Genomic DNA, 12,351 nt, shown 5'->3' with positions numbered 1-12,351 from the left:
TCCAAGCGCAGTTGTGTCTTTAATTTCTAAAAGTGTTAGAAATTTGTCCACTGTTTTTTGAACTTCAGCATCATAATGTCTAGCTACCAGAACAAGTTGTTTGAGAGTAGAAATGTCTGTTGTCTCATCAATAATAAGAGAAAATTTTGTCACCTTCAACTTAGATACGTTACTGAAGTCATATTCACCGATCATATTAGAAAAAAATGTATGTTCCTTTGGTTCTAGCACACTTGGTATCCTTTGCTATGTTTGAATCTGGACAAACGTTTGCAACGAGGCCAAGCAAATGATCCAAAAGGGCTATAGGTAAATTGTGTTCTGCAATAAATCCACACAGTTTAAGCTCAGCAGCTGCTATCTGTGCTGAGTGACTAGAGGATGGACCAGGTTTCATAAAGTCAGTTACTTTTGAAGTTTGTTTTGTAGATTTTAGGTTTTTTTGAAGCTTTTCTGTGTTTTCATGTCTTTCAATTTGACTTAAACTACCAGCAATTTTGCAATTGCATAATTTGCAGAAACCTTTACCTGAGTTGTATTTACTAACTATTAGCCAGCCAGAAAATTTTTCGTGTCAACAATTTCGACGGCAATTTTCTCTCATAAGAAGCTGTACAATTTTGTTTCTTTTTCTTAGGAGTGTTATCCTTATCATTTTCATCAGTATCTGAACGAATATCCATATTTTTCTCTTCACACATAATGGGTTCACAAAAAACAACATGAAAATACAAAATGTTCAGAAAGGACTTGTAAAAGTAAGCAAACAACGCTGAGTAACCGGAACACAGCATTAACTGCGTCACTGCAACTCAACTGATGCTAGGGCGGCAGGGCCAGTGACGTGGCCACGTGAAGCGGAGGAATACATCACATGATTGCATCACATTACACAATACACACAGTCACAGTCTCCTCTCCCCAGTCTTCATTTGCATAATAAACCGAAAAGATATTAATGAACATGTATCAGATGTAAGAAATGTCAACGTTTTAAAAATGAGCGTGGAACATAAAATTATAACTTAGAGGCTTCTGAGCAAAAATTTATAATATTAACACAAAATTCCTAAAACGTACCAAAAATATCGGGCGTCGTACCAAACGTACAAAGGGAGGTAAATAGTACCAATTTTGTACGAACATACCAACTTTGGCCGCCCTGCTCCAGAGTAAGGATTCTACTCTACTTACTACTTAGTCCCCAAAATGAACAGGGTATGGAGATTGATTCTTGGCCAGAACCAGTTTCAGGGTCTAAAAAGGAGATGCCCTTTTGCTTCCATACAGGGATCACCTCAGCTATGCCTTCGTTCCCATCTAATTTATACCACAAGTCCTACAGAATATCTATTACATTAGGGCTTAGGACATCCTCATTATGCCCAATTAGCTGAAATAGTTCTGGTTCACAGTAGGGATGTGATAGCGTAGTCGATTAAGCTTTTGCTTATTGGTTAATTGGTTTTAGGTTAATGCTATAGACTACATGCATTTTCCCCCACCCCCGCCAGCAAATTTTTTAGCAGGCTGGCTTGGTAGGTCCAGAACTTACCCCAGCTGCGGCTCTGCATTTAAAGTGTAGTAGGAGCCAGGCAGGCAGTCCAGCTCAATTGTGGCTTGCACCGGGTCTGGGAACTCAGCCTTCCCCCTGGGCCAAGGCTGCTGCCACCCCACGCTGCTGCCTCTTTATCAGAGGCAGCAGCACAGGGTGACAGGCAGCCAGTCTGAGGGGAGCTGTTTTTTAAACTGACTCCCCTTGTGTACCAGCTTCCACCTGACATCCTGCAGTGCTGCCTCTGATACAGAGGCAGCAGTGCAGAGTGACAGGGGGCTCCTTGGGAGTGAGGCTAGAGTGCACTGGCTGCTGGCCCGGCCTCTGGGGGCTATAGAATAGTCACGTAACCGATAAGAATTCGTGAGGTTAACTGGCTATTCCATTAACTGATATTTAACATCCCTAATTCACAGTCCTACTGAGACTTTCAACCCACCTGCTCATCAACATTTTCAAACCTGCTAATGCAGCACAATGAGATAAGCAGGCATCTCAGCTCAGAACTGCAACTCAAAACATGGTATTTGAATGGGCATCAGATGTAGAGCATTTATGTTCCTGGGTGGTTCAATCCAACCTCCACCAAAACAGGAAGGATTCTGCAAAGGTATGCTGCTTAGATAAGCAGAAGTGTTTTTCCTCGTGGGCACAATACCACTAGTTATTTAGTAGCAATCGGTGCTTTTCATCCTCCTATCAATGCCTATATTATCTTCATTCATCCCACAAGATATAGATTCCTTATGGGACTTCTTAGATTCTTCCCACCGCTGTTGAAGCCAAGACCTCAGTAGGGCTTCAACCTCATTCTTTCATCTCAACAGATCTTCCCATGAACCTTGAGCCACATGGTCCATGGCCTGTCACAATAAAAGTTGTCTTCACAGTCACTATCACATCAGCCAGAAGAGCCAGTGAGTTGGGAGGGCTCATGAGAGATCCAACATATACTACCTTTCTTAAAGAAAAGGTGGTGGTTGTTGTTGGTGGGGATGGGTGTGTGTGTGTGTGTGTGTGTGTGTGTGTGTGTGTGTGTGTGTGTGTGTGTGTGTGTGTGTGTGTGTGTGTTTGCCCCTATCTGAACATAAGAATGGCTATTCCTAGCATCTGGCACACAGAGGCTAGAGACAGCACTTCTGCCCATGCTGGCTATTACCTGTTGATGGATCTCTCCTCCATGAATTTATCTAGTTCTTTTTTGGACCTTGTTATATTCTTGGTCTTCACAGTATCCTCTGGCAAAAAGTTCCACGGATTGATTGTACATTGTGTGGACAAATACTTCCTTGTATTTGTTTTAAACCTGCTGCCTATTGAATTCAGTGAAATTATCTCTAAAGTAATTTGAGTCTCACGAGATAAGCCATCTCCTTACCATTTTTTTTTTCTAGAAGCACATATATTTGATGAGCAGAGAGGGATTAATTCTCTAGATTTCCAAACAGCACTGGGCTCTTATCTACAAAGATCAAAACCACATAGAAAGACACCATCTCATTTTGTTACCCTACCTCAGATGTCAAGATGTAAGTGCTCAGAGACTTTCTAATAGCTCTCTGGCTGCATTTTTCTTTGCTATAAGACTAGCTCACATACCACTCCCAGAGAGTGTGCAGGTATGTAGCACAGTTACCTGTAGCTTCTTCCATAACTTCACAAAATAGTTCACTTTGGCCAGTCTTCAACTACAGATTCAGCTGTGGAGACCTTGCATCCATTTCCTGTTTGATTATTGCTTGCTCATCTCTCGTGTGGAGTACAGATAGGGCATGTCTACACTACAGCATTATTTCGAAATACCTTATTTTGAAATAGTTAATTCAGAATAAGTTATTTCAAAATAACGTGTCTACACACAAAATGCATTTCGAAATAGCGCATCTACACTGAGTGGACGCTGAATTTCATTTAAGGCCGGCTGGAACCAGGTCCGGCAGGGCAACAGGTCAGGAGTTTGTGTGGCTGCTGCATGAGGCTATCTGAGGCCTGTGCTTAAAGGGACACTACCCCCCCAGACAGCCGGTTCTAAGGTTTCCCTGCTTGCTTGCCTACCTCAATGAGGGACAGCAAACCATTTTGTGTCTGCGTGCTCTGGTTGCCCTCACTCGGGACACCATAGCACTCTGCAACATGGAGCCAGAGCTTCCCCTGGGCACTTTGGTACTTCTTGTGGACGCATTGCTATGAGCCTGGTTGCACTTTCTGCAGGCTGCCATCCTGGAGGTCCATCGGGGGGCTGTCAGTATCCAAGAGTCCCTGCGGGAGAGTTTCCACCCTGAGGAGCACTAAGAGCCTCCCTGGTCTTCCCCACTAGGGGCCTGTGCCTCATTCCTTCTTCATGTCCTTCCACTTACCCCTCCCTAACCCCCCCTTCCTAATGTCAAATAAAATACATGTATTTTCATGAATACAGACTCTCTTTAACAAAACTGAAGGTGGGGATGGGGAATGAAACTCTAGTGAGACTGGGGAAAGAAGGCGGGAGAGGGGAGGGGAAAACCTGGGAGGAGGGAGCTGGAGGGGAAGCAAAGGGAAGAAGGAGGAGGGGAAGCTCAGGGTTGGGGGGGTCTCACTGGACCACCTTGATTTTCATGTGAACCTGCTCCTGGGTTCGTATGTTGCCTTTGGTGTTTAGGCTGGAAGCTATCCTGCCATAGACGGCTGCGTTCCTTCGTCTAGTGAGGAGATCATGGATGTTGGGGGCATCCCCCCCAACTTGAATAAGGTCCATGATCTCCACCCTGTACCAGGAAGGCGCCCGCCTTCTCCGGACCCTGTCAGGCTCCTGGGAGCTGGCAGACTGCTCCTGGGGAGAGGTGGAGGGCTGGCTGCCAGTGGCTTGCTGGCTCATGTTTTTGGATCACTGGGTCAGGAGTAGTGACTGCTGGCTCTGGGCTGGCAGGCTTGGAGCTGGCATAGGCAGTGTGGCCAGAGTCAACCCCTTTAAGGGCTCCAGGGAGAGGGGAGGAAGAGGAGTGTTCTTAGTTGAGGCTGGAGGGCCCCCTATTTTGATAAAGTGCCTACACAGCACTTATTTCGAAATAGCAGTTTTGAATATGGCGTTATTCTTTGTGGATCAAGGTTTACCAATTTCAAAATAAGCGCTCTGCTATTTTGAATTAATTTCAAAATAGCAGTTTGGCTGTGTAGATGCTAGTAAAGTTATTTCAAAATAATGGTTGTTATTTCGAAATAACTTTGCTGAGAAGACATACCCATAGAGACCATCTCCCCAAGAAAAAAAATTGAGGTTTTTTTGAGATATGTAATCCATACTTGTATTCCATTTACCCTCCCCCCCCCCCCCCTTCCCCTCTGCTGTGGATGTTAATGGATATGTAGTATGAGAGAGAACTGTAGAGGCCCCTGTCTGCATCACTCCTTATGCCTTGGTACAGAGGACGGAGAGAATAACATGTAGGGACAAATGGACATGGCTTACAAAAATCTCTAGCCTTTTAAGGTGGGGGTTCTCAAACTTTGTGATACTGTGACCCCCTTCTAAGTTGCTGCAACCCCCCTGTAAGTTGCTCGCAACTCTCCGGGGAGTCAGGACCCACAGTTTGAGAAACGCAGTTGTAAGGAGTAACATATTTTTTTCTTTTCCTTTGAAAATAATACTGTTTCATTTAGTTCATTGTGCCACTTAAAGCTTAAAAATCTTTTCAAAAGGGAAGTCTTTCCTCAGAGGTCCCAAGAATAGTGGGAAAACTTTGGTGCGCTTTCTGAAACTAGGCACAGAGAAAGATTCACTGACCGTTTAAGGTCTTTCTCTTCACAAACACATTTGTAAAGAAAGAATAAGACAAGACAAGAAAAGAGTTGTTTCTTTACTTTAAAGAGTCATGAACAAAAATGTAATAAAAAAAACAACGTCAAAAATATTAATACAAAATCTTTCTTGCTACATCAAAAGAAGATCTCTAATTCATGCACACTTGGTTTATGATTTAGATAGGTTAGAGAATTTCTTAACAAAGTGACATTTGTGACTGTACCCAGGAAAGACAGGAAAACTAATATTTGATGTTTTCCAAATATTCTGCTTATAACATTTTTGAAAAGCTAAATGAAACAAGATAAGATGTAGAAGTGTCTGTATACCAAAGGCACTGGAAGCTCACATCTCATCTGCCACAGCGGAGAGATCCAATACCAATGCTCTAGTCTTCTCTCTTTCCTCATGTGTCACAGGTTATCTGCAAACTCTGCTGACCTGTGGGGGCAGGTGTACAAGTGAAGGTGTACTCTGTTTCTGCAGTCAATGATACATGATTATGCTACAGTTGTGTTTGACCATCAGTAGCATTGCACAATCAATTGAATGATACTTTTAAATTTCTTCAGAGGAGGCCATACTAGAATAGCAAAAATATTAGGTTTCCAATAGCAAATGTGTTTGAGAAGCAAAATTCTGAAAACAATTTATTTTCACTCTCTGAAGTGTCTTTATTAATTTTAAGTGTAATAATAGTACAGGTTAAAACTCTCTTCACTGGGAATCTCTGGTCTGACAACATCCATAGTACCACACGGATGTTGCAGGACCAGAGAGTCCTGGTGAAGGTCCAGCAGTAAGGATCTCTGTGAGGCTGGCAGATCAGTGGGCTGCCTGCAGGGAGCTGATGGTGTGGCCGCCCAGTGGGGTTGGGAGATGTGGCATGTGACTGCTCAGTGGGGCTGGGTGCCCCGGCACACGCATAGCTGCCCTGGTGCCCAGGGAGCCCTGGCACGTGCTGTTTGTAGCTGCCTGGAGCCTCAGCACCAGGCTGCCTGGCAAAGCCATGGCAGCGATGGCTGCCCAGCGAGTTGGCAGGGCAGTGGAGCCAGCAGGAGGTGGGGAGCTGGCTGGGCGGCCAGCTGCTAGGCCAGGGGGATCGGTGGCAGGGTCCAAAAATGACCTCCCCTGGTCCGACAAAATCCCTTATCTGAGACCAGTCATGTCCCAAGAGTGTCAGATGTGGGAGGTCCAACCTGTAGTAAAATTTTGTGAATGCTCAGCCTGGTAGTTTCTTGGTATTAGTATTATCAGATGGTATATGGCTGTGGTGTCTAGCCTGTAGCCTGTAACAGTGGAACTATGTTAAGAAGAATATTGATTCTCTGTCACAGCCTCAACAAAGAAAGAGTAATTTGGGGTCTGCTTTAACTTTGCAGTGGTTGGCTGTGGTTGCTGAAAGAAACATATGCCAGGACGCAGCATACTCCAGCCCAGAATGAGACTTGATTTTGAGAAAGCATTCTGTATCTACTCTAAAAATCAGGTCCCTTTGAGGAATGTCTAGTTGAGGCGCCCAAAAATCACTAGTCATTTGATCATGATTTTATCTATATTCTGATTAGTGTCTGCATGTTTATTAGAGGGATGCTACATTGAAATCTTCAGCTAAACAATCAAAGAATGAGAGATGTTCATGGGCATTAGTTGTCCAATGAGAGACCTTTTTGAGCCATTAGATTCATTATTATATAGCAATTTCTTGGTGGTAGCAAGTTTAGTAAATAAAATTAGAGAGATATTGGCCCAAAATATTGGATTAATTTTGTTGTCAGGTGTGTTCTGTTATTTGTAATCCATGTCACCAATAGAAAGTCTTATTATTAGACAATCTTTCTATTAAGCCATCACTGTTCTTGTCTGTCTGTCACGAGATTTTCAACCTGCCGCTTCTGCGCACGTATCTTGCCCTTTCTGCGCATGCACTGGCCGCCTGTGCTAGCTCCTGCAGGCATATACTCTGCCACCTAGCTCCTGCTGTGGCCAACGCAACAGGCCACTCCAGCTCCCGCTCCCCCCCACCCCGGCAGGCCGACAACGAAGTAGGCTGCCCCTGCCAGCTCCTCCAGGCAGCCTACCTGTCTTCATGCCGGTAGCTCTGGCTCCAGGCCCCCCCCCCCCCCAGCGGCAGCCCAAGACAAAGGGGGGGCAGCAGCCCCAGAGTTGGGGGGAAGGCAACATCCCCAGAACCAGGGGGGGCATCAGCCCCACAACCTGGAGGGCAACAGTTCCAGAGCTAGGGGGAGGGAAACATCCTCAGAATGTGGGGGGATGGAGGGGGTGCGGAGGAGAGCCAGCAATCCCACAGTGTGTGTGGAGAGGAAAGACCAAAAAGAAAAAAAATAAGTATAAAAACTTTAAAAAAAGACAGTCTTTCTAAAAGCACGCACCAAAAGAGTAAAAGTTTTCAGCTACCAATTTAGGAGAAAGATTGGATGGCTAACAGTTAGCAAGTACCTTGAATCATACTTAGCCATTCAATCTTTCTCCTAAACTGGTAGCTGAAAATTTTATTTTTACTCTTGTGATGCACTTTTAGAATGATTGTCTTTTTAAAAAGTTTTTTTAGATATATTTTTTCCTGTGTGTAAAGATAAAATAGCTCATTATCGCCAATATTTTGAGAAAAGGAAACTTTAATTCAGCTGTGTATTTCAATGACACTTTTCCCAAGGACACAAACTTTTAAGAGACACTGTCAGAATAAAACTAAATATGTTACCAAAAAAAATCCCTTACGTTTGTTTATAGAAATACCTTAATGATTAAAATGAAATAATTTTAAGAATAGAATTTATTTTTTTTCTGATTAATATCATTTGGTTGCTTTTTGAATTTTAAGATTGGACAAGAAAAACAGACTAGTTAGTTTTGCTTTTGTTTATAATAGATACAAATCTATTTTATGTTCTAGTTCTTATACATTAGTAGTGCTTTTTTCCATAGGTGGTGCAAATACCGACAAGGAATATTTAGATCCTGTGTTTTCACTAAAATACTAATAATTAAAAAAAATAAACCACATCAGTTAATATTTGGTGATATAAACTTTTTAAAAGTAATTGCTAATTGGACTGACATGACCTAATATCAGATTTTTTTCTAATTTGTCAAACATCTTAAATGGTTTGCATGATTTTATATTTATTTTATCCTAGATTGTCTTGCAAGGACATGGAACAAGAGTGACAGCTAAATCTCAGCCAAGTGGAGAGAAGGCTTTTCGCTGTGAATATGATGGCTGTGGAAAACTATACACAACAGCTCACCATCTTAAGGTAATTGCAGAATGAAGGTCAATGGCTTGCAGGCATTCTTTGTTTATACAAGTACATGGATACTGGTAATGAAAACATGCAAAACATAAGGGCATTCTTTTATCCTGAGTTGAGTACACTGAAATCTCTACCATAGAACATTCTAGGTGGCCCAGTTCTCTATATTGTCATGCTTAATGTTGTGAGATGAGACCCTTTTGTAGTTAGTTGGCCAGCAAAATACACCCCACACTTTAGGAGGCATTGCCAAAAAACCATGGATTTAACAAATACATCACAGCTGAGAAATGGGTAGATCAGCAGGAAAAACGTTGAATGTTTTTCGAGTGATTGCTCATGTCCATTCAAATGAGGTGCATGCGTGCTGTGTGCACGGTTCCCGGAGCGTTTTTTCCCCAGCAGTACCCGTCGGGCCGGCAGGTCGCCCCCTGGAGTGGCGCCGCTATAGCGGAGCATAAGTACCCCTGCCGACCCTCCCCCTCCTCAGTTCCTTCTTACTGCCCATGACAGTCATTGGAGCTTGCTGTCTTGTGCAGATCCCAGCTTGTTCTCTTTGCTCGTTGGCAGTTCTTTGTTCTCAAGTAGTTGTAGTTAAGTACTTAGAGAGAGTTCTCCTTTGAATCCCCCCTCCCCCGGGGGGGACGGTGATGCCAGGCCCGCAGGGCTTTAAACTTTGTGTGGCTTGCACGAAGCCTATGCCCGAGGGAGACCCCCATGAACAGTGCCTTAAGTGTTTGGGGGAATCTCACCTTGCGGACGCCTGCAAGATCTGCCAGGGGTTCAAGCCACGTACCAAGAGGGAAAGGGATTCCTCTCTGAAGTTGCTCCTGATGGAGTCGGCACTGCAGCCCACATCCTCCAGAGAAGCGTTGGCGCGTAGTGTACCAGCATCGGTGCGGGAATTGCGTTCCGACCTCCCCCGCACCGCGGTACAGAAGAAGTTGGCACCATGGCACCGATCTCAATCCCCGGCACCAAACGGGTGAAGGACTCCAGGGGGAGATCACCCAAGGGCAAGGCCCCACAAGGGGATACAGAAGAGGAGGGAGACTTCACACAGGGCCGGGAGACTTCGCACAAGGCTAGGAGCCCTGGGCCTATCCTGGCCCACCGCCCCTCCACGCCGGAGGCGTTCCAGGCAGCTCAGGAACTGATAGAGCTAACAGCCTCACCTCCATCACCCCCCTCCTCGGAGGGCTCTTCGACTTCATTACCAGAAACCTTGGGGGCACCGGTGGTCTCCCCAACCCCAGGACCCTGGCCGGCACTGGTAGAGTCGAGGGACCAACCGTCGCTGCCAGCCGCAACAATACGGGGTCAGACTGTGTCGGCACCGGTGGAGGCTGCATTGTCTGGTTGATCCCTGGGGCATTGCTGCAGGCACCCATGCGCCCTGTGGCCCCGTTGGCAGGCACCGCCTCTGCAGGCACCGCAGATACCGGCTCTGCAGGCACCGAGTACGGCACCGGTATCCCCAGATTTGAGCCCGGGATCAGGACTGTTCTACCAAGGGGTACCGTGCGGTCCAGTGCCGTAGTTACTGTACCTGCAGCCCATTCCTCACGCTGGGAAGTCGTAGTCCATGGCACAGTTTAGGCCTGAGGCGATACAGGGTCAACCCTTGATGGCGCCACCATGGTCGGCGTCTGAGCTGTCGTCAGAATCTGAGGTAGAGTTCTGCAGGATCTTCTCACATGTCATCACAGTACTGTTCTCGCTCTCGGCACCGGACGGCACTGCAGGGGTTCGAACAAATGTGGCCGCCACAGGTGCAGCAGCCCTGGCCATTTTGGACGCTCTGGGCCTATCACCAGTGGCAGGGGCTGCTTCCGCCTTCTGGTTCAGGCAGTGGGTCGTGGAGGAGGTCCATGCCTTCAGCCTTGTTGTCCCGAGCTCCGCCATCACCCAGGGGAGCTAGCCCTAGGGGGCACCCGGACCTGGGGGAACCACTGGCAAATTTCCAGCAGCGGCCAGAGGTGCCACAGCAGCCGGTCCCTGCTCCGGTGCTGGTGGAGCAGCCGGCCCTGAGTCGTGAGTCGACATCCTCGTCGTCTCCGGACGAGGCCTTGGCAGACCCGGACCTAGCTATGCCAGCCATGGACATGAGGTTGCATCAAGAGCTGCTTTGCTGACTTGTGGCAAATCTCGGGATGCCAGTACATCTGGTGACCGAGGAATCAGACCCAATGGTGGACATCCTCACAGAGGATACCCCGGCAAAATTGGCCCTGCCACTGAATAAAACAGTGGCAAAAATCACGAACACATTGTGGCAGATGCCAGCATCTCTATCCCCGACGCTCAAGGGTGTCGAGAGAAGGTATTATGTCCCCCAGTCGGGGCACGAGCACCTCTATTCGCACCCGGTGCCAGGTTCTATTGTGGCCCAGGCAGTAGCCCAGAAGGAGGGGCCGGGGCAGCCTAGCCCTTCTCCAAAAGCAAAATACCCTAAGCGTATGTATCTAATGGGGCATAAGGTCTATGCGACTGGGGTGGGGTGCAATTGCGCATTGCCAACCAGCAGGCAATGCTCAGTCACTATGCCTATAACACCTGGCAAGCAATGGAGAGATTCCGGAATAGGTTGCCCCAGGAGAACAGGCAGGAGTTCTCTGTCCTGGCCACAAAGGGCAGAACAATAGCACGCACTGCCCTACAAGTGTCCCTGGATGCAGTAGACTCGGCAGCCAGGATGATGGCATCCGGTGTGGTGATGTGACGTAACACCTGGCTGCAGGTTTCAGGGATCCTGTTGGACCTGCAGGCCACTATACAGGTTTGCAGAGAATACCGACTCCAGGCTTCACAGCCTGAAAGATACCAGGTCGATTCTTCAGTCATTGGGTATACATACGCTGGCTCCCCAATGCAGACAGTTGCCGAGTAGGCAGCCGCATAGGGCCCAGCTGCAGGCCACACTGCCGGACTATTGGTGGCATAGACCCCGAGGTCCTACTGGGGGTTTCGCCAATGTGCCGGGCTCGGGGTGCTGTCAGCTCTGCCCAGATGCAGGCAGGGGCACCACTCAGCCCCTTTCCAGTCTACCCAAGCAGCCATTTTAAAGGTGTGCTTGGGGACTGTATACTGATACCCACCATCTCCCCCCCCCCCCCCCCCCCGGTTGTTCCACTTTGCCCAGGCCTGGTCGGTCATCACCTCGGACAAATGGGTGCTGGACATAATATCACGGGGGTACTCTATTCCCTTCTTGGACTCCTGCCCCCCCTTTCTCCCTCCCTGTCCCTCTTCAGGGACCTGTCTCATGAGGCCCTCCTCAGATAGGAGGTCCTTGCACTCCTGGAGAAAGGAGCGATGGAAATGGTCCCTTCCCACCGGGAGGGCAGGGGCTTTTATTCCCGCTATTTTCTTATTCCGAAGCCAAAAGGAGGCCTTCGGCCCATCCTGGACCTCAGGGCCCTCAACAAACACATAAAAAAGGAGAGGTTTCGGATGGTGACCCTGGCCTCAATCAGTCCGGTGCTGGACAAGGGAGATTGGTATAAGGCCTCTGATTTGAAGGATGTCTGCTTTCATGTTGCAATTCGGACAGACCACAGGAGGTTCCTCTGGTTCATGGTATCCCACCAACACTTCCACTTTGCTGTCCTTCCCCTTTGGGCTGTTGCCGGCCCCCAGGGTTTTTGCCAATTGTATGGCGGTGATGGCAGTCTTCCTCAGGCGACTTGGGATCCAAGTCTTTCCATACTTGGATGACTGGCTTATCAGGGGTCAGTCTA

At 47.2% G+C, this 12,351-nt stretch overlaps 1 protein-coding gene across 3 annotated transcripts in view; it reads left to right on the top strand.

The window, feature by feature from the left end:
- Nucleotides 1-12,351, top strand: part of ZNF143 (zinc finger protein 143) — a 140,483-nt gene that overhangs the window by 52,749 nt on the left and 75,383 nt on the right. For all 3 annotated transcript variants that reach the window (XM_075927952.2, XM_006129090.5, XM_075927954.2), the window contains one exon: nucleotides 8,495-8,614. In XM_075927952.2, the coding sequence (XP_075784067.1) occupies nucleotides 8,495-8,614 (120 nt within the window). The remainder of the gene's footprint in view (nucleotides 1-8,494; nucleotides 8,615-12,351) is intronic.

This window comes from Pelodiscus sinensis, chromosome 5 (assembly GCF_052426305.1).
Source record: "Pelodiscus sinensis isolate ZL-2025 chromosome 5, ASM5242630v1, whole genome shotgun sequence".
NCBI classification, from domain to species: domain Eukaryota; kingdom Metazoa; phylum Chordata; order Testudines; family Trionychidae; genus Pelodiscus; species Pelodiscus sinensis.
This window is presented reverse-complemented; position numbering and strand designations above follow the sequence as displayed.